The sequence below is a fragment of the Dryas octopetala genome, chromosome 2 (genome assembly GCF_963921425.1).
Source record: "Dryas octopetala chromosome 2, drDryOcto1.1, whole genome shotgun sequence".
Lineage (NCBI taxonomy): Eukaryota > Viridiplantae > Streptophyta > Magnoliopsida > Rosales > Rosaceae > Dryas > Dryas octopetala.
Window position 1 is genome coordinate 4,696,820 of NC_141367.1, and position 21,383 is coordinate 4,718,202.

Below are 21,383 nucleotides of genomic sequence, written 5' to 3' on the forward strand. Positions count from 1 at the left end.
CATGGAGACCCGAGCTGAGCTGGCGGAGGAAGTGCTGAGCAGTGATGATGTGGAGGTCAAAGTCTGACCACTGAAAGTCAACTCCAGGGTTGGTTTTGACCAGTCACGTGTCGAGCCATGATTGGCTGTTTGGATCAGTGTGGGTTTTCCCACAAACACTCCCTTTTATGGGACAACTTGTAACTATTGTGGAGAGCCATGACCCCATGCACAAACTTGTAACAAACGTGAACATGCGATTCTTAACTCATGTAGGAGACCAATTCAAAAAGGGGACCAATCTGCCAAGATCGACCCAAACAAGGGTACCGACCTAAAAAGGGGACCAACCGGCCGAGAAGACTAACAAAAACAGGACCAACCCATATAAAAAGGGGACCATTCAACTTGAGAAAACCAATCGAAAGGAGGACCAACCCATTAAAAAAAAAAAAAATCGACTCGAGAAGACCAACTCGAAAATGGAACTAACCCAAAAAGACCAACCAAAAAGAAATATCAACCACATTGCATGTCGACCGCATTTGCTCACAGACCACATTGCATATCAACCACATTTGCATTGACAGGTCCGTCCCTAGATTCCACCAGGGAATCCGGAGAGAAGTAAGGGGAATTCTACCAAAATTTCAAAAGTCTCCCTTAAAAATATGACTATCCTGACTTGTGAAAAGTGATGGAAGCACTTCTATTTAAAAATAGCCACCCCATCTACAACCAAGTGTCACTTTTCACTTCTATTTAAAAATAGCCACCCCATCTACAACCAAGTGTCTCAAACCCATCAAATTTATAGTGATACAACCAGCCAGACCAATCTACTATGGTTTATTAGAGCCACAACTACTAGAGTTTATAGAACAATAAAAGGATAACAAAATAGTAACATTGTGCCTACAATGTTCGCGAAATGGAAGAAGGATGTCTCAACGTGTACGGCTCGACCTCAACCACCACTACTATTTGGAGGGAACGTTAAAACAAAATAGAGAAAACGTGAAGAGAAATCTCAATGTGTGGACAATAAAGTTTAAATTTATTTCCTTTCTTAAAACCATTTCCAAGTAAAAACCCTTGTGTTTCAAATTCAGATTCCCCCCTTTGAAAACCCTTTCACACACATGTTGAAAACTAACGAAGGTGATACCCATATATTGAAGTAGAATTTAGAATAAAACTCAAAGTTCCATATAATTCAAATAAATCATATATGCATAAAATTTAATGAAATATAGGTAAATCCATATAAGCGCAGTAATAAAAACTCACACCAAATCAAGACCCCCGGGGAAACTATCATACGAGCCCGAGTGATCTAAAGGTACTTGCTGAGCCAGGATAAACTGTCATACATGTGCAAAGCCTAATTTGCACTGTCATACACATGCAGAGCCAACAACTGTTATACGTGTATGCAGAGCCACCCCCAAAGGAATAAGCATCCCAACACACGGCCCAAAACCGGCCTATATGTGTGCCAAGATGTGTTCTAAAGACCTATCCAATATAATACAAGGGGAGAGGTACTAAAAAGGTGGTTTGAAAACCACTTTCCAAAATCAAAACATAATACACAAATCAAATATATAAAATCCTTGCATAACCTTCCATAACTTTCCTTAATAAATCCAAATTCATAAGTATGCACATTTTCCAAGTCATATAATCTTGATACATAATCCCAATTAAAACGGTTGATGTGCAATGTGGTCGCTATGCAATGTGGTCTGTGTCCAAATGCAGTTGATATGCAATATGGTTTATATTCCTTTTAGGTCAATCTTTTTGGGTTAGTCTCATTTTGGTTGGTCTTCTCGAGTCGGTCCTATTATTTTTATGGGTTGGTCCCCCTTTTTGTTGGTCATCTTAGGTCGGTTTTTTTTTTTTTTTTTTATGGGTTGGTCTTCTCGAGTCAGTCCAATTTTTAATTTAGGTCGGTACCCTTGTTTGGGTCAATCTTTACAGATCAGTCCCATTTTTGAATCAGTCTCCTACATGAGTTAAGAGTCTATGTGGGTCATGCATGTTGACAAAAGTGAGTTCCGACCTACCGAGGTCAGGACTTAAGTATTCAATGTACGAGTACTACTCAATGACATAATGCGCTGATGATATTGGACTTGTTAATTACTAATCAATAACTTTTAAACACAACTATGCATTTTATTAGGGGAAGCTGTAATTTAATACCTCAACTTTGACACGTTTTACTACTTGTTACCCATATTTAAGTTTTGACATTTTCATACATCTACTTCAAATTTGGTGTTGTGTTCCTCCCTCGCACCTTAGTTTTTTCTTCCTTCTTCTCTATTCCTCCCTCGCACCTTAGTTTTCTCTTCCTTCTTCTCTTACACTCTCACTGTACGTCAATGCCAAGTTTCTTCCTTAAATGAGGAAACAACCAGTGTGGAAGCTTATTCGAGATGGACACTACGCAAGCTCCATTGCCTCACAATATTATTTACATTTCACCTAGGGAATTCATTACAAAGTCTTATAACCGAACATCGTTTCTTTTTTCTTGCATTTCACTATCTCCTTTCTTGTTGGAGCTCACATTGCCCAATGTCCATTCTAGACCCTTTGGGTTCATTGTGCCTGATCATGTGTTCTTTATATTTGGTGGGTCCTTCTCTACCCCTTTTTGACCATTTCCATTCTCTTTCCAGCTCCTAAGAACCCTTGGTCCTACGGATCCCATAGGCCCTCTCTCGAGCTTGTTGGGTCTCCTAGGCCTTCCAAATCCTATCAGCTCTCGCTCTCGTACCCCTCCTACTAGTCATCCCACTTCTCTCACACACTCGTAGAGCCGAGCACTACCCAACCATACCAAAATTTAAGTCAAAATTCAAATATTTAAATTTGGGCAAAATCAGGTCAAATTTTAAAAGAATTTATAAAATATAACAATTGAGCTATGCTTGTTCAATAGAACATGAACTAGGATAAAAGAATACCTGCTTTTGTTTATCAATGGAGTTTTGCTTGTTCATGGTGGCTTATTTTCTTCTACCTTTGGATTCATCTTTTGCACCACAAGTATCGTGTCTCTAAGAATAGTCCACAAGAATGTGATCCGAGTAAGGTAAATGAAAGTGATGATCAAAAGTGCTAGCTTACAATCAAAACTCTTCTCTCCTATGTATGGCCGGCTATGTATTTGAGAGGTTTGACTTTCTTTTATGCTCTTCCCTAAACTCTCAAGAAGGTAAAAGAACGTACTGGAAAGTCTGAACCTTAGGTGGACACTCACTTACACTTATGTAGGATAAATAATTCTTAATTTATAGTGTAAGTAGGAAATCAAAATTTCCTTAAAATCCTATAGTGGGCTGGCCATGTATGGAGGGATTAGTTTGTTGGGGTATATCATTTTATCTATCAATTATCCTAAATAAAATGACAAGTCAAACTTGGTTAATCGATCAAAATTTGGTTATTACTTTTATCCAAAACTAATTTACCAAGTCAATATCTCAATTATCTATATATATATATTTACATACACAGAATTCAATTTCAAAAATTTCCTCGAAATTTCCATTTTTTTGAGGTTTCGAAATATTACCGAAACGAAATTTTGTTCGAAGAAGGGAGAAGGTGGAGGTGGGGGTGGGGAGGGTCGAAGTTGGGTGTGGTGGGGCTGGGGCTGATGCTGATGCTAATGATGCCAAGAAATGCATTGAGGTCGACAGTAACTATGCATGGCAGACTTATGTGCATGTAATTGTAGTATTCTCCCTATCCATATGTTTACTTCATGTGTTATACACTGCCAAAATTATTATACTTCTTTTTTTTGTAAATTAATTAAATTGGTTCTGTATTTACTTGAGCTATGTTAAGCACAATTTAAGAGACTAGAGAGACATCTCTCTTTCTCTCTCTTCGCTGCACATTCATATCTTGGCTGCAATAAAGGGGAAATGCATTCCCGTATTATTATAATTAATACTCAACATATTAGTCAAAGTAAATGGTTTACTCATCCTTAAGACTTGAAGTCTATGCATATGTTTCGACTGCATGTGCTTAATTCCCAGATAACTTGCATGCTTGTGTATGCCTCTGTACTTGTATACAATGCAAAGAGGAGGTTGATTAATTACTTGATCTAAGAAAATTATTTAACTCCATAATTGTTTCTACAATTGGGCCATTATGTTTTGAACTCCAAATACAAAATTTATTTGCAAGACTAACATATAAACAATGAATGAAATTTCGAAAATTTCGGCTAACTTTTGCCGAAATTTTTCATTTTTTTTTTGGGTCTCGAAATTTTATCATATATCAATTATTTTTCGGTATTATTTCGGTAATTTTGCGAAATTTCTCTTAAATTTTGCCTGAAATTTCGAACACAGAGCACGTGTGTTTTTGTAAAATTTTTCCAAGTTTCGGCAAAATTTGGACGAAATTTCGCCACAGTGACTAATACTTCCAGCCCAAGACTCAGATCTCTCTTTCTTTCTCTTCTCTCTGTCTTCTCCCCCTGCAATGAGGTTGGGGAGAGAGAGAGAAGAGATCTGGAATAGGGTTTCGGTGGCAGGGACGAGATGAGGCTGTTAGAGAGAGAGAGAGAGAGAGAGATGAGGTTGGGGAGAGGGAGAGAGATCTGAGAGGGAGAGGAGGAAAAGAGGGAGAAGGAGGAAGGAGGAAGAAGGAGAGAGAAGATATGCCTCTGCGTGGAAAGAAAACAGAAAGAGGAAAAAGAAGAGAGAGTCACAGAGAGAAGAGATGCCTCTGCGTGGAAAGAAAAAAAGAAAGAGGAAGAAAGAAGAGGAAAAGGAAGAGAGAGTCACGGGAGGAAAATGAAGGAAAGAAAGAAAAAAATTAAATTAAATTAAATTAAAAAAGAAAAAAAAAAAGTTTAGGGTTTAGGGTTGATTGGGGTTTGGGGCCTTTAGGCAATTGGAAATTAAAAAAAAAAAAAGTTTGGGGTTTCGTTTAGGGTTTGATTTGGCTCTTTTAGGGTTTTGTTTAGTTGTTTTTAAAACCTAAACCTTAATACATTTCTATATAAAAAATAATTAAAAATACCCTAAAGAGCCTAAATCCTAATATCTTATACCATATCCTAAAGAATATAGAGTATAGATTATAAAGTATATAGAGTTTAGTGTATAGATTATAGAGTATAAAGAAGATACTAATTTTATTTAACAGTATCTGCCTTCAGCGTGCATTATATTCATCTTATATCACATGAAACCTACTATATAATTTGGTTTCTTCAATATTTTTTTATCAATATAGTAGATAATATGTTAAATAAATATATAGTCAAGTTTCATTCAAAATTTTCGTATTTTGATAGCAATTTTCGTATTTTGATAGTAATTTTCGTCGTTTTTGTTTAATTTTGTCGAAATCGAAATTTCTGCGAAAATTTCCATTGAAAATTTCCTCGAAACCGAAATTTTACTCCTTGCATATAAATAAGAAAACATGTCCATTGCTTGTACTAAATAAAAGCCAACAAATAGTAATAATGCAGATTGTAGTAAACTTTTTATGTGCAGTTTGCTCTCTGTGCATACTGCAGATTATTGCTCTTTGTGCATTTTGCTTTATGTGCATATTGCTCTTTGTGCCACCAAATAATAAGAACCACTGGACATACTTATTTCTCTCTTTGCTTTATGTTATATGTTGAAATTAAATTAATGATTTCCTTATTTAATGTAGAAAAACAAATATGCAGAAGGATGAAGAAACAAACATTTTCCACTTTTTAAAAGATTTGCTAATATATATGGAAATGACCATGCTACTGGAAGAGGATCAGAAGCCCCTATTGAGATGATGGAGGAGAAAAGCCATAATGATGTTAGTAGAAGTGAAATTGGAACTGAGAATGATGTATCTTCCATGTCAATGAACCAAGAAAGCAGTCAATCTCAGAACAGTCAAAAAAAGAGGAAAAGACCAATTGGAAACTCAAGTGATGGAACAAATATCATATTTCTTACATTGGAAAAACTATTTGCAGAATCTGGAAAAAGAATGCAAGCTGTAACTGATGCTATAGTGAAAGGTAATGAAGATCGTAGTGACATTGCTGATGAACTAAAAAAAATAGGACTTTCTGCTTTTGAGCAAATTGATGCCATGAGCATCATTTTGGACAAGCCCCAAACTATATCATTGTTCAAGTCATTGGGGAAAGAGGACATGTGGCGGTGTGTGAATGGGCCAGTAATTAGAGAGAGGGGCTGGCAAAAGGTTGGAATAGGGGCCAGGTGTCGTGCTTAGAGAGGCCAGGAGGAGAGAGAAAGGCTACACGAAAAACATGGCTGGAAGCAGCTGTGTTGCTGCCCTTTTCTTCGCCAGGTGCAGAGAGAATGAGGGCAGGCGACTGGGTTGGGACGCATAACAGCTGTTGACTGCAGGAGAGAGTGAAAGAGAGAGAGAGAGAGAGAGAGAGAGAGAGAGAGAGAGGCGCGGAAAGAGGGAGGAAGCTTCCTCCCATTTGTGACCATTCAGCTTCCCTGGAAACGGGCTGGGCGTATTGGGCTTTTCTTTCTTTCTTTCTTGCTGGGCTCTTTCATTTTTCTCTCTTTCTTAATTTGGGCTGAACATTTTTTTCTTCTTTGGGCCTTTTCTCTCCTAAATAACAAAACAAAAACTAATTAATAAAAATCTAATCTAGAAAAATAAATAAAACCTAATAAATTAGTCTAATAAATCTCATGAGAGTGTGTATTTATAGAGGATGAACCAATCCTCATAGCCTAAGGATTGTAAGCTTATTATGCTTGTAATAACCGGAAAGTACTCCTAATAGAAGTGAACTCCTATGCTTGAATCCTTGTTTGGGGAAGATTCAAGCTCGTCTTTTGTTATGAAGGAGGTCCAATCCTAATTGGATTCCCCTTTTAGGTTCGTTGATGGTTATTGGGAGGTCCTTCACACTAATAACACGGAGGTTCTTACTTTCCTTGTTGGTCCGTAACCTAAACCCTATACAAGGATAAAGGTTCCCACCTTACTAAGCTTTGAGATGAGTTAGGCACCTCTTGGTTAGTTACTCCCATTTCCCATGGATAGGTGGAGGTCATCTTTGTAGTACCTTAATGATGGGAGGCTATCTTGTTAGGTGACCACCTAGTTAAGTGACTACCTCATAAAGGTAGTTCATCCTTTCGTTGGTCCTTTATTCAATTAAGGAGTAGGTCCTTTGATATTGAAAGTGTATTTCCCTATGGTAGGTACTGTCATATTTTTATCATTTGTCCTTAATTACCCTTGGGCATTTATGAAAATTAACCTTGGTCCCCACAATTAGGAGAACCAAGCTATTGGAGCAAAAGGAGGAGAAGGTGAAACTCTCACCTTGGCCGAAACCACCAAGAGAGGAAACCCCCAAGAGTTAGCACAAGGGGCTCTTTTTGGCTTCAAAGGTAATTTCAAATCTCTTTCTCTCATTTGTTTTTTTTTTTCCATAGTCTATAACAGCTATGATCTTGGGTTTTTACAAGGGAATGCACAAATTTTTTGAATCCCTAATTATGTTTTCCATTCAATTGGTATCATAGCCAATAGTTGTTTAGAAATGAAAAATGTAGATTAGAGCACTAAATACATGAAAACACATGTGGGTATGGCTATATATAGGGGTGGGAATGGGTCGGGTCGTTACATATCGGCCAAACAATCGACCCGACCCGAAAAGGCCAATAAGGCCATTTCTGACAACCAACAACCGACCCATCCATTGTGGGTCAGTTGCGAGTCGGTTGCTGATAAGACCGATATAAGTGGGTTGATTGAAATTATTAGACTAACATTTGATCAATTTCAAAACCAACATTTGAACTAACTTTGATGGTTCGGTTAGTATTATAGGCCCGACTTGGTGGGTTGGTTGTTGGTAGAATTATCGGCTAGCCGATAATGGGTCGGTTAGTCGGTAATGGCCGGTAAAATCAACCCATTCCCACCCCTAGCATGGGTTTAGCATAGAGAGGGGATTTCGGCATCACCAACTCATTGTGATGCCCAAACCCCCTAGTGGGTGTTTTTGGTTGTTCTTGTCTTGGTTTTGTATAATTTTTGAATTTGTGCATTATAATGTTTTGGGTATTTATAGGTTTTGATAAATATGTGATCTTGAAAAGTTTTTGAAACTTTGTTTTATCATGTTTTTATAAACCTATTGCTTTGGTTTGTTGTGAATAAATGAAACTAAAGGCATTTGATTGGAAGTGTTAACACATTGGTGTACACTTGATTCCATAAGCCTAGTTGAGCTCTTGTTGATTATATTTGTCATAATCAAAGTGATGGTTTACTTGTTTTATTGCATAAACCATGAAATGCCTTTTATGGATTCTTTTATCTAAAACCAAATTGGAAATTGGTTTCTTGAAAGGTTTTTAAAATGAAAGCTTTTTGAAACTAGAAACTTTGTTGCACCCAAAGAATCCAAGATTTGATATTTACACCCATGTGGAAGGACTTCATGGATTGGTGTATCTATGTTATTTAATTGTTGAATTAGAATAACATACATGATGATTATGGACAAAACCAATAGTATGACACTATGTGATTGGCCGACTATGAATGTGCATGGTTGAATGTGGTGGTTTTGTAATTATTCATTTATTTGAGTTGTATGTAAATAAGGCTTGTATGCTAGGGCTGGGTAAAAATACCGAAATACCGAAAAATACTGATACCGAACCGATTTTATACTGAAAAATACCGATACCGAAAATACCGATGAATTCGGTAATGGTATTGGTTTACAAAACCCGGTACCGACGGTATACCGATACCGACCGTATATTGAAAAAGTATAATTAAAATAATTCATTTTTATACATTTCTATACTATATTGGTATACCCTAAATATAAAATACTTAGTATTACCTTTCTATATAATTTATAATTTTATATAATACATTTCTAATTTTCTATTATTTATATCAATATGATATAATATTAGTAATTTAGTATATTGTATAATATGATATAATATAGTAAAATATGGTATAATATGATATAATATATTAATATCAATATGAACTATGGAGTTATGGACTATTTATGATTTATGTAATTACCTCAATCATAAATGTATAATATGGTATAATATATTATTATTAGTATATGGTATTAGCCATTTAGCCTAACGGCCCTATTAGGTATATGACCTATACCATATACCCTAAGGTTTAGAAGATGATATAAATTAAAAAACATGTAAACTATTAAGTTATTGACTATATATTATAAATTATAAAAAACATATGTAATAAAAATATAAAATTCCAAACCCCAATTGAAATTTGAAACCCCAAAATACCCTAAACCCCAAAATCCAAACCCTAAACAAAACCCCAAAATACCTTATTTATTCATATACAAAATAAAATAAAATAAAATTTTATTTTATTTTCCTTTCCCCCTAACCCACGTGCCCCCCCCCCTTTCTTTCTTTTCTTTTTCTTCTTCTCTCTCCTCCCACCCGTGTCTCTTCTTTTCTCTTCTCTTCTTTTCCCCTTCTTTTTCTTTCTCTGTGCGACCACAGCCCCAACCACAATCAATTCATCATCAGTTCATCACCATCAACCCCTCCCTCTCTCCCTCTCTCTGTCTTATCTCTCCCCCTTCTCTGTGATTTTTTTTATTTTGGTGTTGTAGTCGGACCGCCGCTCGCCGACCGATACCGCCACTCTCCGACCGATGCCGAAGTTATCAGTTACCAACCCATATCGGTCGAAATTCGGTATGGGTGTTTCGGTATGGTAACCGTACCGAACCCACCCCTATTGTATGCCTTGCCTCTCTAATTTTTTAGAATTTCTATCTCCCTTGAGTATGTAATTCCCTCTAGAGTCATTGGGCTAGAGTTTCTTACTTGAGTATGTAAGTGTAATGTAACCATTAAGTCCAAAAAGATGAAGAAAATCCAAAGAGGTGGAGAAAGTCCAAGAAGAGGAGTGCAAGCCCAATGGTCCAAGTTTGAGTCCCAAAGGTCCAATTACATTTAAATTAGTTAACGCCTAATTAAAAATTGGATTACCCACCCAAGGCTCATTGGTTCAATGATGTGACTCTCATTGAATCAAACTTTGTTGTCCATAAACATTATAAAGGTCATTGCAATTTCTAAGTCAAGAAAATGAATTTAATTCATATAAGTAATTTATGGGTAATTCCAATTTTAAAATAAACTTTTTGAAAAAACTATGGAGTTATAATAAATTACTTGAGACATGGTTCCTAAATAAATAGTTGATGGGTATTCCCAATTTTGAAATGTTTATTAAAACAAAATTGTTTTGTTTTTGGCAAATAAACTAGTGGAAGTATACTTGACTATTTGGAACCATAATTGACTAGAAGATTGCAAGTGATCAAGAATGCATGTATGTATGTATGTATGTATGCATGCAATGCATTTACTTATATGCTCATGATTGTAGCATATGAATTAATATTGAGACCTTAGGATTAAATCCTAGAAGTTTAGAAACATGATAAAACAAAGTTTCAAAAACTTTTCAAGATCATTGCTTTGGCTTGGTTTGTTGGCCAAGTTGAAAAATTGTTGGCATGCAATGTGGTCAGTATGCAATATGATTGGTATGAAATGCAATTGGTATGTAATGTTGTTGCTGTTAATGTTGACGTGCAAATATAGTCGATCTACAATGTAGTCTGTTGCAAATATGGACGATATGCAATGTGGTTTATATTCATTTTAGGTAGATCTTTTTGGGTCGAATATTGTTTTGGTTGGTCTTCTCAGGTCGATCTTCTTTTTTAAAAAAATGAGTTGGTCCCCCTTTTGGTTGGTCTTCACAAGGTCGGTCCTTTTTTTAGGTCGGTACCCTTGTTTGGGTCAGTCTTTATGGATCGGTCACTTTTTTGAATTGATCTCCTACATGAGTTAAGAGCCTACGTGGGTCATGCATGTTGATAAACGTGAGTGTCGACCTAATGGGATCGGGACTTAAGTCTTTAATGTACAAGTGCTACTCAATGGCATAATGAACTGATGACATTGAGGACTTGTAAATTACTAATCAATAACTTTTAAACATAACTATGTATTTTTATTAGGGGAAGCTGCAATTTAATACCTCAACTTTGACACGTTTTACTACTTGGTACCCATAATTAAGTTTTGAGATTTTTATACAACTACTTCAAATTTGGTCTTTTGTTCCTCCCTTGCACCTTAGTTTTTTCTTCCTTCTTCTTCGTTTCTCCCTTGCACCTTAGTTTTTTCTTCATTCTTCTCTTACACTCTCACTGTGAATGGTACATTTCTTCCTTAAACGCGAAAACAACAAGCACGCAAGCTCATCTGAGATTGACACGGCGTAAGCTCATTTGCCTCTGAATGTTATTTACATTTTACCCAGGGATTTCGTTATACAGTCTTATAACCGCATACCATTTCTTTCTTCTGCATTTCACTATCTCCTTTCCATCAACACTCTCTTACCGAGATTTCACTTAGTCTTCGCCTTATATTGTTGGAGCTCACAGGGTTTACTGTCTATTCTGGACCCTTTGGGTTCTCTATGCCTGGTCATGTGTTCGCTCTACTCAGAGGGTCCTAGGTCCATTATAGACCTTTTGGGTTCTCTATGCCTGATTATGTGCTCTTTATATTCAGAGGTCCTTCTCTGTCCTTTTTGGACCATTTTCGTTCTCTATCGAGCTCCCTAAGAATCCTAAGTCCTCTGGATCCCATAGGCTATCCACATCCCATCGGCCATCTGGCTTTCGCTCTCGTACCCCTTCTCCTACAAGTTCTCCCACTAATCCTCCCACTAGTCCTCCCACTCCTCTGCCATTTTGGGCTAATGAACCAATATCTCCCTTTTAAATTGTTATTGACAAAAAAATGGGAAGGTCCTGTGCAAATTCAGCGAATTCTTATGTTGATCATATTTTTGATTTATTGTTCTCCCATTAGGAGTAGCTCCTAATACATGTATTAGGTAGAAATTGAGAAATTCCACTCAGAAATTTAGCTAGAAGTTTTTTCGTTGATGGATTCTTACCTTCAACCAACTATTATGTTGAATAGAGATATTGTTCGTCGCCTTAATCCTATTCCAGGGGGTCCACTCTCATATATTCTTTCAAAATAATTCAAGTGCCTTGCATCAATTTTACTTTTGCGTGTATTATATGAAAAACAATGGCAACTGTTGTCTTACTCCCTTTTATAGGACAACTTGTAACTATTGTGGAGAGCCAAGACCCCATGCACAAACTTGTAACAGACGTCAACATGTGTGACCTATGTAGGCTCTTAACTTATGTAGGAGACCGATTCAAAAAATGGACCAACCCAAACAAGGGTACCGACTTAAAAAAGAGACCAACCTATAAAAAAGGGGACTCAAACAAGGGTTTTAACTTAGAAAGATGAACAGTTTCGATAATTGACCTACACTGTAAACCGATGTAGTTTTAATTAATTAGTATAAGATTAATACACAAGAGATTAACAGAGAATTTGAATCTAGATAAAAAAATCAAAATGAGTCGCATCTAAAAGTCCTTTCTCAAATTGGTGCTATGTCTAAAGAACCCTTGATTGAATTGGACTTTAGTCTTTTTGTTTTTATTTTTTGAAAGAAAAATGTTAGGGAGACCATCTCTTTATACCATCTAGTGTACCATTTCTTTTATAGAGGTGGACCCCACTTATATTGATGGATCCTATCTCTATTAGAGAAATGGAACACTAGATGATACAAAGAGATGGTCTCTCTAACACTATCCTGTTCAAAATCCTCTAAAGAGTCGTTTTAGGAGAGAGATTTATTAGTGCAAAAAGCCTTTATTTTTTTAAAGGACTTTAGTCTTTTTATTAATGAGTGCTGCTATTTGCACACCCTAAATTTCTCTTTGCACACCCTTTCTTGAAAAAAAAAAAAAAACTCAAAGGGAAAAGACCATTTGGCCCTTCCCTCACCCACACACCCCCATCCATTTTTCTTTTTGCACACCCTCCCTAAACAGAAAAAAAAAACACACACACACACCAAAAACTCACACACCCCATCCCCATCTCCCCCCCCTCCGTACACACCCCCTCCCCACCTCTCCACCATGCTGCACCACCCTCCCCGCGCGCAGCACCACCATCGTGCGCCCACCACCCTGCTGCACCACCCTCCCCGCGCCCACCACCATGCTGCACTACCCTCCCCGCGCGCAGCACCACCACCTTGCGCCCACCACCCTGCTGCACCACCCTCCCCGCGCGTAGCACCACCACCGTGCGCCCACCACCCTGCTGCACCACTCTCCCCGTGCCCACCACCATGCACCACCCCTCTCTCTCCTCCCTGCTGCACCACCCTCCCCGCGCTCAACCCAGCCCCGACCACCCCAGCCCTCCAGCCACCGCGCGCAGCGCTCTCTCTCTCTCTCTCTCCTTCCCTCTCTCCTCTCACCCAGCAGACAGCCAAACAAATAAAAAAAAAAATGCAGCGGGTTCGGCGGACCAGTGCCGAACCCGGTGGTTTCGTTCGACAGGTACCCGCCGAATAGAATAGGATTGTTCGGTAGGTACTTACCGAACGAAACCATCGGGTTCGGCACTGGTCCGCCAAACCCACTCCAATTTTTTTTTTTTTTTAAGTTATCTTCTCTCCGGCGCGCGACGGTGAGCTAGCTGCGAGGAAGGTGGTGGCGCGCGGTGGTGGTTCTGCGAGGAATGTGGTGCTGCTGGTGCGAGGAAGGTGGTGATCGGCGGAGGGAAAAAAAACAGAGCAAGGGGGGAGGAGTCGGAGAGGAGAGGAGAGGAGAGGAGAGGAGGGGAGGGCTCGGGGGGAGGTGGTTGGGGTGGGGGGAAGAAGAAGAAGAAGATAAAGGGTGGAGGGTGCGACGGTGAAGAAGAAAAAAAAAAATTTGCAGGTGAGGGAAATTTGCAGGTGAGGGGTGGGGTGTGTACGGGGGGGAGATGGGGATGGGGTGTGTGGGTGAGGGAAGGGCCAAATGGTCTTTTTCCTTGAGTTTTTTTTTTTTTTTTTCAAGAAAGGGTGTGCAAAGAGAAATTTAGGGTGTGCAGCACTCTTATTAATTTATCTTGATCAAAGGAAGAAAGAAAAAAAAAAAAACAGACCTCACAACTTCTGAACTTCAGAAGAGAACTCGGGAGCCACTTCAAAAGGACGAAAATGTCCTTGATCCTCGTATTATAGTGCTGTAGGGTTTCACATCCACCCTCTTTTAAGCGAGGGAGGGCTTAAGGGTTATCTCTAGCCGAAGCGAAGAAAAGCGGAGAGCTCCCGTTCCTGGTCTCACTCAGCAGCCATGGGTACCGCTCAGACTCTCCCTCTCTCTCTTTCTCCCTCTCTCTCTCCCTCTCTCTCTCTCTCTACCTCTCTTTTTCTCTCTCTGTGTAGTGTAACGGATACGGTTTTGATTTTGTGATGCTATGCAGGTATCTCACGTGACTCGATGCACAAGAGGCGTGCCACTGGAGGCAAGAAGAAGGCCTGGAGGAAGAAGCGAAAGTAATTACTTCCTACTTTCTACCCCATTTCTTTTTCTCGGGTTGTTCTCTTTTTCCGCCATTTTCCATCATATGTTGATTGGGGTTTGGAATATTTTGTGCAGTTCTTGTTCTACATCAATTATTCTACAGATATGTTACTGACTATAAATTATTTCTGGGTTTTTGATGCGGTCTTCCATTTTATGGCTGTAGATCTCCGATTTTGTTGGATTGCTAGACTAATGACTGGTTTATCATCGAAATTATGACTAGATTATGGTGAAGTTGTTTAGAGAATTTGAGTGAAAGAAACTGAAGTTCCTCTACCTTCAATGTTCGTATTTAAATTATAATCACCAAGCATAATATAGAATTAGAACCAAGTTTTATTTAATAAATGTTTTGTCAGGGCTGAATCTTCTTAAACTCATGTTCCTTTTCATTTTTTCATTCTGTTTTCTAGGCAACCAAACACGTTTTATTGATATCAGTTTAGTTTCTTCTGTTTTGTTTGTTATGCTTTTTGTTAGTTTTGATTATAGTACATGCTTTATCTTATGTTATCTGGGTTTAATTATGGTACACAAAACAATAATAATTTCATCATGGTTGGTCATTGCTGCTGTTAATGCATTTGGGAGTTTGTTAGTCCTCTTAATTATTTTCTTATTTGTATTCTTATGCCCCCAGTTGGGGCAGTGATTCACTAAAAAGACTGCAATAACACTTTAGATGTTAAGTTCAGATTTTGTGCTTATGTTGATGGTTAGGTTGTATATCCGAGAGTCTGTCCCATTTGCATGAAAAAAAAAGGAGATAAATAAGTTTAGGTTTTGAATCCCTTTGAAAGGGTAACCCAAGGTACCTACTTTATCAGATAGTCAAGCTACATAAAGAGCTTGTGCACTTGACATTTCCAAGGCTGGGAATTCAGAGATCATTGCCATTTCTTTATATACTCGACTATTTAGCAACCTAGGCAAGTTGAAAGTTAATTGACAACAAATAATTATGCTTCATGTTTTTGTTAGGACTGAGATGATTGATTTTTCTTGAATATGTGAGGGCTTAAATCAACATTTGCATGCTACACCAATTTTTTTGTTATTTATTCTCATTTTTTCATAATTTTATTGTGTGCAGGTATGAGCTTGGCCGTCAGCCTGCAAATACTAAGCTTTCTAGCAACAAGACTGTAAGGCGAATCCGTGTAAGAGGAGGCAATGTGAAATGGAGGGCTCTCAGATTGGATACTGGCAACTTCTCATGGGGTAGTGAAACTGTTACTCGTAAAACGCGTCTCCTCGATGTGGTGTACAATGCCTCAAACAATGAACTTGTTAGAACACAAACTCTGGTGAAAAGTGCCATCGTCCAGGTGGATGCAGCTCCATTTAAGCAATGGTACCTTCAGCATTATGGAGTTGAAATTGGCAGAAAGAAGAAGGCTGCTGCTGCTAAGAAGGATACGCCAGAGGTAACATAAAAGCTTTCTGAATTTGGATACCTTTATTTGTCAAGAGGTAAATGTTGAAGGTTTGATCAGTTTATAGGTTGTCTGAAATTTAATAGATTTTCTTTTTAAAGCAATATTATTTGTTTTTAATATTTTTTTAAACTCTGAATGCTATGGAGGGTGCATATGGTAAATTAGCTTTCTAAGCTTTGTTCAGTAAAGCTTATATTCTTAAAGAAGAATGGCCATGTATTCCATTACAAATTTTATCACAGATTTTTGGTTTCTAGGATTCAGTCTTCTTCATATGTAAGTATTTCTTTTGAGTACTGAGATACATTTTGTGGAAATGAGGGGAGTTTTCAGAGGAGAAATGATCAAATTTTATTGACAGTAACAAAGGAATGTACATAGATATTTATTGTAGGGCCCACTAAGGTTTTATCATTTACTTATAAATTTTACATGAGCTTTCCTCTAATTTCTCTCAAAACTCATCATGTGTCTATGTCTAAGATTTCTGACAGCAGGATACTTTTAACCTCATCTGTGTTTGCTTGTAAGCGTGCATGTTCCCCCTCCCCCCTCATATACTTTACAAGCCTTGGTTTGTATTAGTTAGTGAAATGATCATTTATGCCGTATTTAGTTTTGATCAAACTAACAAGTTTCTTCTTGTATATGCATAAACAGGAGGGAGAAGCAACTACAGAGGAAACAAAGAAGAGTAATCATGTCACCAGGAAACTTGAGAAGCGTCAGCAGGGCCGTACGCTAGATCCCCATATTGAAGAGCAGTTTGGTGGTGGAAGATTATTGGCTTGCATATCTTCCCGTCCAGGCCAATGTGGCAGAGCTGACGGGTGAGTAATAATATAAGTTTAATATTACCCAAGTGTATTTGTTGCATAATCTTATTTTGTTTTTTGAATTAATTATCTTCTTTTTGTTTTCTACATAACCTTTTTGTCAGGTACATCTTGGAAGGTAAGGAGCTGGAGTTTTACATGAAGAAGCTCCAGAGGAAGAAGGGGAAGGGTGCTGGTGCTGCTGCTTAAACAGTTTATTAAGACCCTTTTCTTTTTTGGCTTTTCATTGAGATTTGTCTAAGTACACCCTTTTCATCTGTCTAGGACTTATATGTTGGTTGCCTTTGCTAATGCAAATCTTTGAAGTCTTTGCTTGGCATATCTGGTATTCGAGATTAGAAGATTTTGACTATTTTGGTTAACCCATCACTAGCTGGGTTTTCTTTTCTTGTTCTTTTATATATTTAATTTGCAAATCCAAGTAATTTGGTGTAGACAACTTGGTCTGGAGAAGTCTGTAGAATTCTTATGTTTGTCAATTGAGCTTTAAAGACTTAAAAGTTAATATCCCTATGGAAAAAGTTCTTTTTTTTTTTTTTTTATATATCACAAATGGTTCCTATACTTTTGGGCCAAACAACAGATTGGTTCCTCATCTTCATTTTTTTCTCAATGTCAGTCGTTGATAATGTGTCTTTCATATTAACTAGCGTGCATAAATCAAGTCCTCCCATTAAAATCTGTCCAAGATGACCTCATAAATAGAGGTCAAGATGATTCATAGTACATAGGTACGTTTCCACACTTGTGAAAATTTGTGTTGATTCTGGTCCCAATGGCAGTTTGAGATGCAAATATTGGAATACGCATGAGTTTTCCGCAAAGGTGTCAGCAACAAGGGCAGCTATGACAGATCCAGTGACGCTCAACGATGAGGTGTAACATGACCTTCAAAACTGAGAATTCTTTTTAGGACATTGAGCACAAAAGCATGTCACATTGTAAAAATAGAACATCTTAAAATGGTTTTACAAGCTCATGAGTCATGACAGTTTGTCCTGCTTTGCAGATAAACGGGCCAAAAATTGGGTAGAAATAACCCTCATGATCACTAATCCACCATTCTAACATCTAAGAAGATACAAAATCACTAAATATAATAGGTAAAAGATGTTTCTAAAATCCTTAAAAATAGTCAAGCAACTACTGCAAACAGCTCTTTTGCACCTAAATTACCTGCAACGATCAGTAAAATGTAATGGCAGAGGCTTTTAAGCAATCAAGTAAGGAAATATTTTCACTTAATTATAAGAGAAAGGGGGAATATTCAATCTTGGTTTATAAGCATGAGAGAGAGAGAATGAGAAGATCAAAATATCATGGCTTTGACAAAAGTCAGATAATATATCTGAGAGTGACAATGAACATAAACGAGGAAAGATAGAGCCCACCTGACCCAGTGAAGGTATTATAGGATATAGAAGTCATATAAGGTAGCCTTTATGTTAGCCTTACACCTTGGATTATACTAAAGTACAACATGATAGATTGATAGGTATTATGGGTAGCACTGACTTTGCTTTCCTTCCCGAGATCAAATATCATAAAGTTGGACAATGGAAAAAACAAAACAAAAAAGGCACCATTTAGGCAAAAGAAAAACTACATGGACAATGGAAAGCCCAAATGGTGGGAATGGAAGTGAAAACTGTTTATCTAAAATTCCCAAATGAGTAAATTTGCATGGCCAAAAAGGAAGTTTTAGTTTAAACTTGCATGCTTACAAGATTTATTACTACCCATTTATTCATACGGACAAGATTACATTACATAATATCCAAGCACCCAGCACAAATAACAAAAAAAAAAAAAAACCAAACATGCAACTGGAATATTAGTACAAACACCGGCTTGATCAGTAGCAATTATCACACACAAATTAAACCATACCCCATCGAAAACCCTAATTGAAACCCTTAATCAACCAATTCAATCAGAATTATGGGGCGCAAAGTTGAGCAGTTGTTTGGAGCGAAGCCAGGGCTTGACGACGACCTCGGAATCGAACAACATGTTGGCCCCGTTCCGTACGGCAGAGACCTTGAGGTAGTACTTGATCCCCGACACCACCTGGCTCTGCGCCTCCACCACCTCCGCGAACTGGAGCTCTCCGCCGCCATTGCTCTGGCTGATGCTCCGCCTCAGGCTCCGGTTGTACTCCGTCACCGAGAACCGCCCCAACTCCTGCACCTTCGTGTTCGTCTTCACGTCTTCGATCTGCGTCCGGCCCCCGACCCGGCCCGTGCCTCCGTACCCGTACGACGCCGAACAGAGGACCGAGATCAGGACTGTGACCGTCAAGAGTTTCGCCGCCGGTGAGGTTATCGACGCCATTGCTGGTTTGTGCCTTTATGGTGTTTGGTTGTGAGAAAATGAGCGTTTGATTTGGATGAGAATGAGACTGGGATGGAGGTTTTATAGACGGTTTTATATGATGTGAAAGAAATGGGGGTGTTTGGATACGCAAATAAAAACACAAACGGCGTGCCGCGTCTGTTTAACTTTTATCAATTGCTGCGAAAACGACGTGTCTTTGACACTAAACGTATACGCAGAGAGAGAGAGAGAGAGAGAGAGAGAGTCCAGAGGGATTTTTTGATGAGATTCCTTTTTCTCTTTGGTTTTGCTTTTTTTTTTTTTTGGGAAATTGAAATTTGTTTTCTATGGTTTTCTATTTGTGGATATACTTGACGAGATAACCATCTATGCCTAATTGCCTAATAATAAAGTGTATGGAGTTCCTAATTATAACACAAACACAATTTCAATCAGCTTCTTTTTAATGGAATTTTTTCTCAACAAGTTTCCTTACATTTGATCAACCAAACATGTAGTTGACCAAAAAAATAAAAAAAAAATCAACTAAACATGTAAACAATTTATATTATGATGATGTAAGAGAATATTGTGGATGTTTAACCTAATACATGATCATTTATTCTATTACCATGTAAAATTTGAAGATCAAATTCAAAATTTATGACAATGAATGAACAAAAACACATATTATAAATGATACTTTATATTCATGATGTGATATATTCTCTCAATTTTGTATAGTTAAGTTTCGTTTTGAATCATGTATCCATATTCATGTAGTTAGGTATTTATTTCAATCAAATCATTGGATTTTAATTAGGTTACTATCTTAAAGTTCCACAAAAGCCCCATGTGACATTTAAGTCTAATTAATTGACAAATTGGTTTAATTTGTCATTAATAGTATATAAAACCTAACTAAAATATTGAAAAAAACTAAAATTACAAAATCTGGTAGTGGTAGCTAGTCCATTAATTTTTTAGGAAGTTTAAGACATTAAAGTGGTTCTCATTAACGACTTTTGTAGGAATTATGTATGGTAATGATAGAGCTCACAAAGCCACAATATTGTTGTATAATTGCATCTCATATATATACACTGTCGTTATTATTGTGTTCTTATCACCTCGGGTTCTGCCGCTTGAGCTTGATGTGGGTATGGGAGTATGGACTGTGGACTGCGGTGGCAGAGAGTGGCTTTGTTTTTACGTGATATCACACCGACCGTGAGAGGCTGACACGTGTGGACCTAACTGGGTGGCTGCCACGTTCGAGGTTGCATGCTTGCAACTTGCCAAAGCTCTTTGCGTTGTGGAAAATGGAAGCTGGGAGGAGGATTTAAGAGATAAAAGCCAAAAAGATGACATCATGACGTTTCAAAACGTTATCTAAAATTTTGTGCAAATTAAAATTTACGCTCCTGAAGTTTAGAGGGTTTCACAGCTTGTACATTATAATTTCAATTTTTTTAATTTGATATCTAATATTTTAATTTATTTATAATTTACTATTGTCGTCTGTCTGACTGTCTAATCAGACGTTAATTGATGACGTGTTATTTGCAGATTCTGTATTTTGTTGACTTGTAAGGTCAAACAACCTCCTAGACTGCGCTACAATAAGTTTTTCAACAGTTTAATATGATTTTTGGTTTATGAACAATCCCCCAAAATCCATATCAAATTTGATGTACTGGAAATGCACACACAGAGAGGTCATTCGGCCTTACAAGTTGGAAAAAAATATAGATTCGCAACTGTCAAGTCATAAATTAATGCATAATTAGATAGTAAAAAATATAGCAACAGTGAACTGTAGGTAAATCAAAACGTAAGATACTAAATTGAAAAAATTAAAAGTATAGGGTCAAGTTGTAAAATACCCAAAACCTGAGGGGTGTTAATTATAATTTGCTCTAAAAAAAAAAAAAAAAGTTACCTAAATTTTCTAGCTAACAACTTAACACCATAGTTGAGAAATACATTTGACAAAAAGCATGCAGATATTAATTAAGTACCAAATATAGTCTTTTCTTTTATATAGTGGGAAATAAAACTTTTTTAGTTTAGGTATTTTTTTCTTTGAATTGATAGCTTTAGCTTTAGCTTTAGTTTAGGTATTTATACTACGTACCAAGTTGGGGCTAACCACCATGTTTAATGTTTGAACGCTCATAATTAAACAAAAAAAAAAAACAATTTGAACCGTCGTGAAACGCTAGTTTAGGCTCAAAAACTCATAATTTTATT

At 37.4% G+C, this 21,383-nt stretch overlaps 2 protein-coding genes and 1 pseudogene across 2 annotated transcripts; 2 read left to right on the forward strand and 1 right to left on the reverse strand.

Moving 5' to 3' along the window:
• The first annotated feature begins 3,147 nt into the window (after positions 1-3,147).
• On the forward strand, positions 3,148-6,261 carry LOC147292625 (uncharacterized; annotated as a pseudogene).
• A 7,898-nt stretch (positions 6,262-14,159) lies between these two features.
• Positions 14,160-17,319, forward strand: LOC147292626 (small ribosomal subunit protein eS8). The gene is made up of 5 exons (XM_086231966.1): positions 14,160-14,309; positions 14,436-14,508; positions 15,633-15,966; positions 16,639-16,808; positions 16,919-17,319. The coding sequence occupies exons 1-5, from the start codon at positions 14,306-14,308 to the stop codon at positions 17,001-17,003; spliced, it is 666 nt and encodes a 221-aa protein (XP_086088092.1). The 5' UTR covers positions 14,160-14,305; the 3' UTR covers positions 17,004-17,319.
• A 1,219-nt stretch (positions 17,320-18,538) lies between these two features.
• On the reverse strand, positions 18,539-19,190 carry CYS2 (PHYTOCYSTATIN 2). Its single transcript, XM_086234067.1, has one exon. The coding sequence runs from the start codon at positions 19,146-19,148 to the stop codon at positions 18,744-18,746; it is 405 nt and encodes a 134-aa protein (XP_086090193.1). The 5' UTR covers positions 19,149-19,190; the 3' UTR covers positions 18,539-18,743.
• Between the last annotated feature and the right edge of the window lie 2,193 nt (positions 19,191-21,383).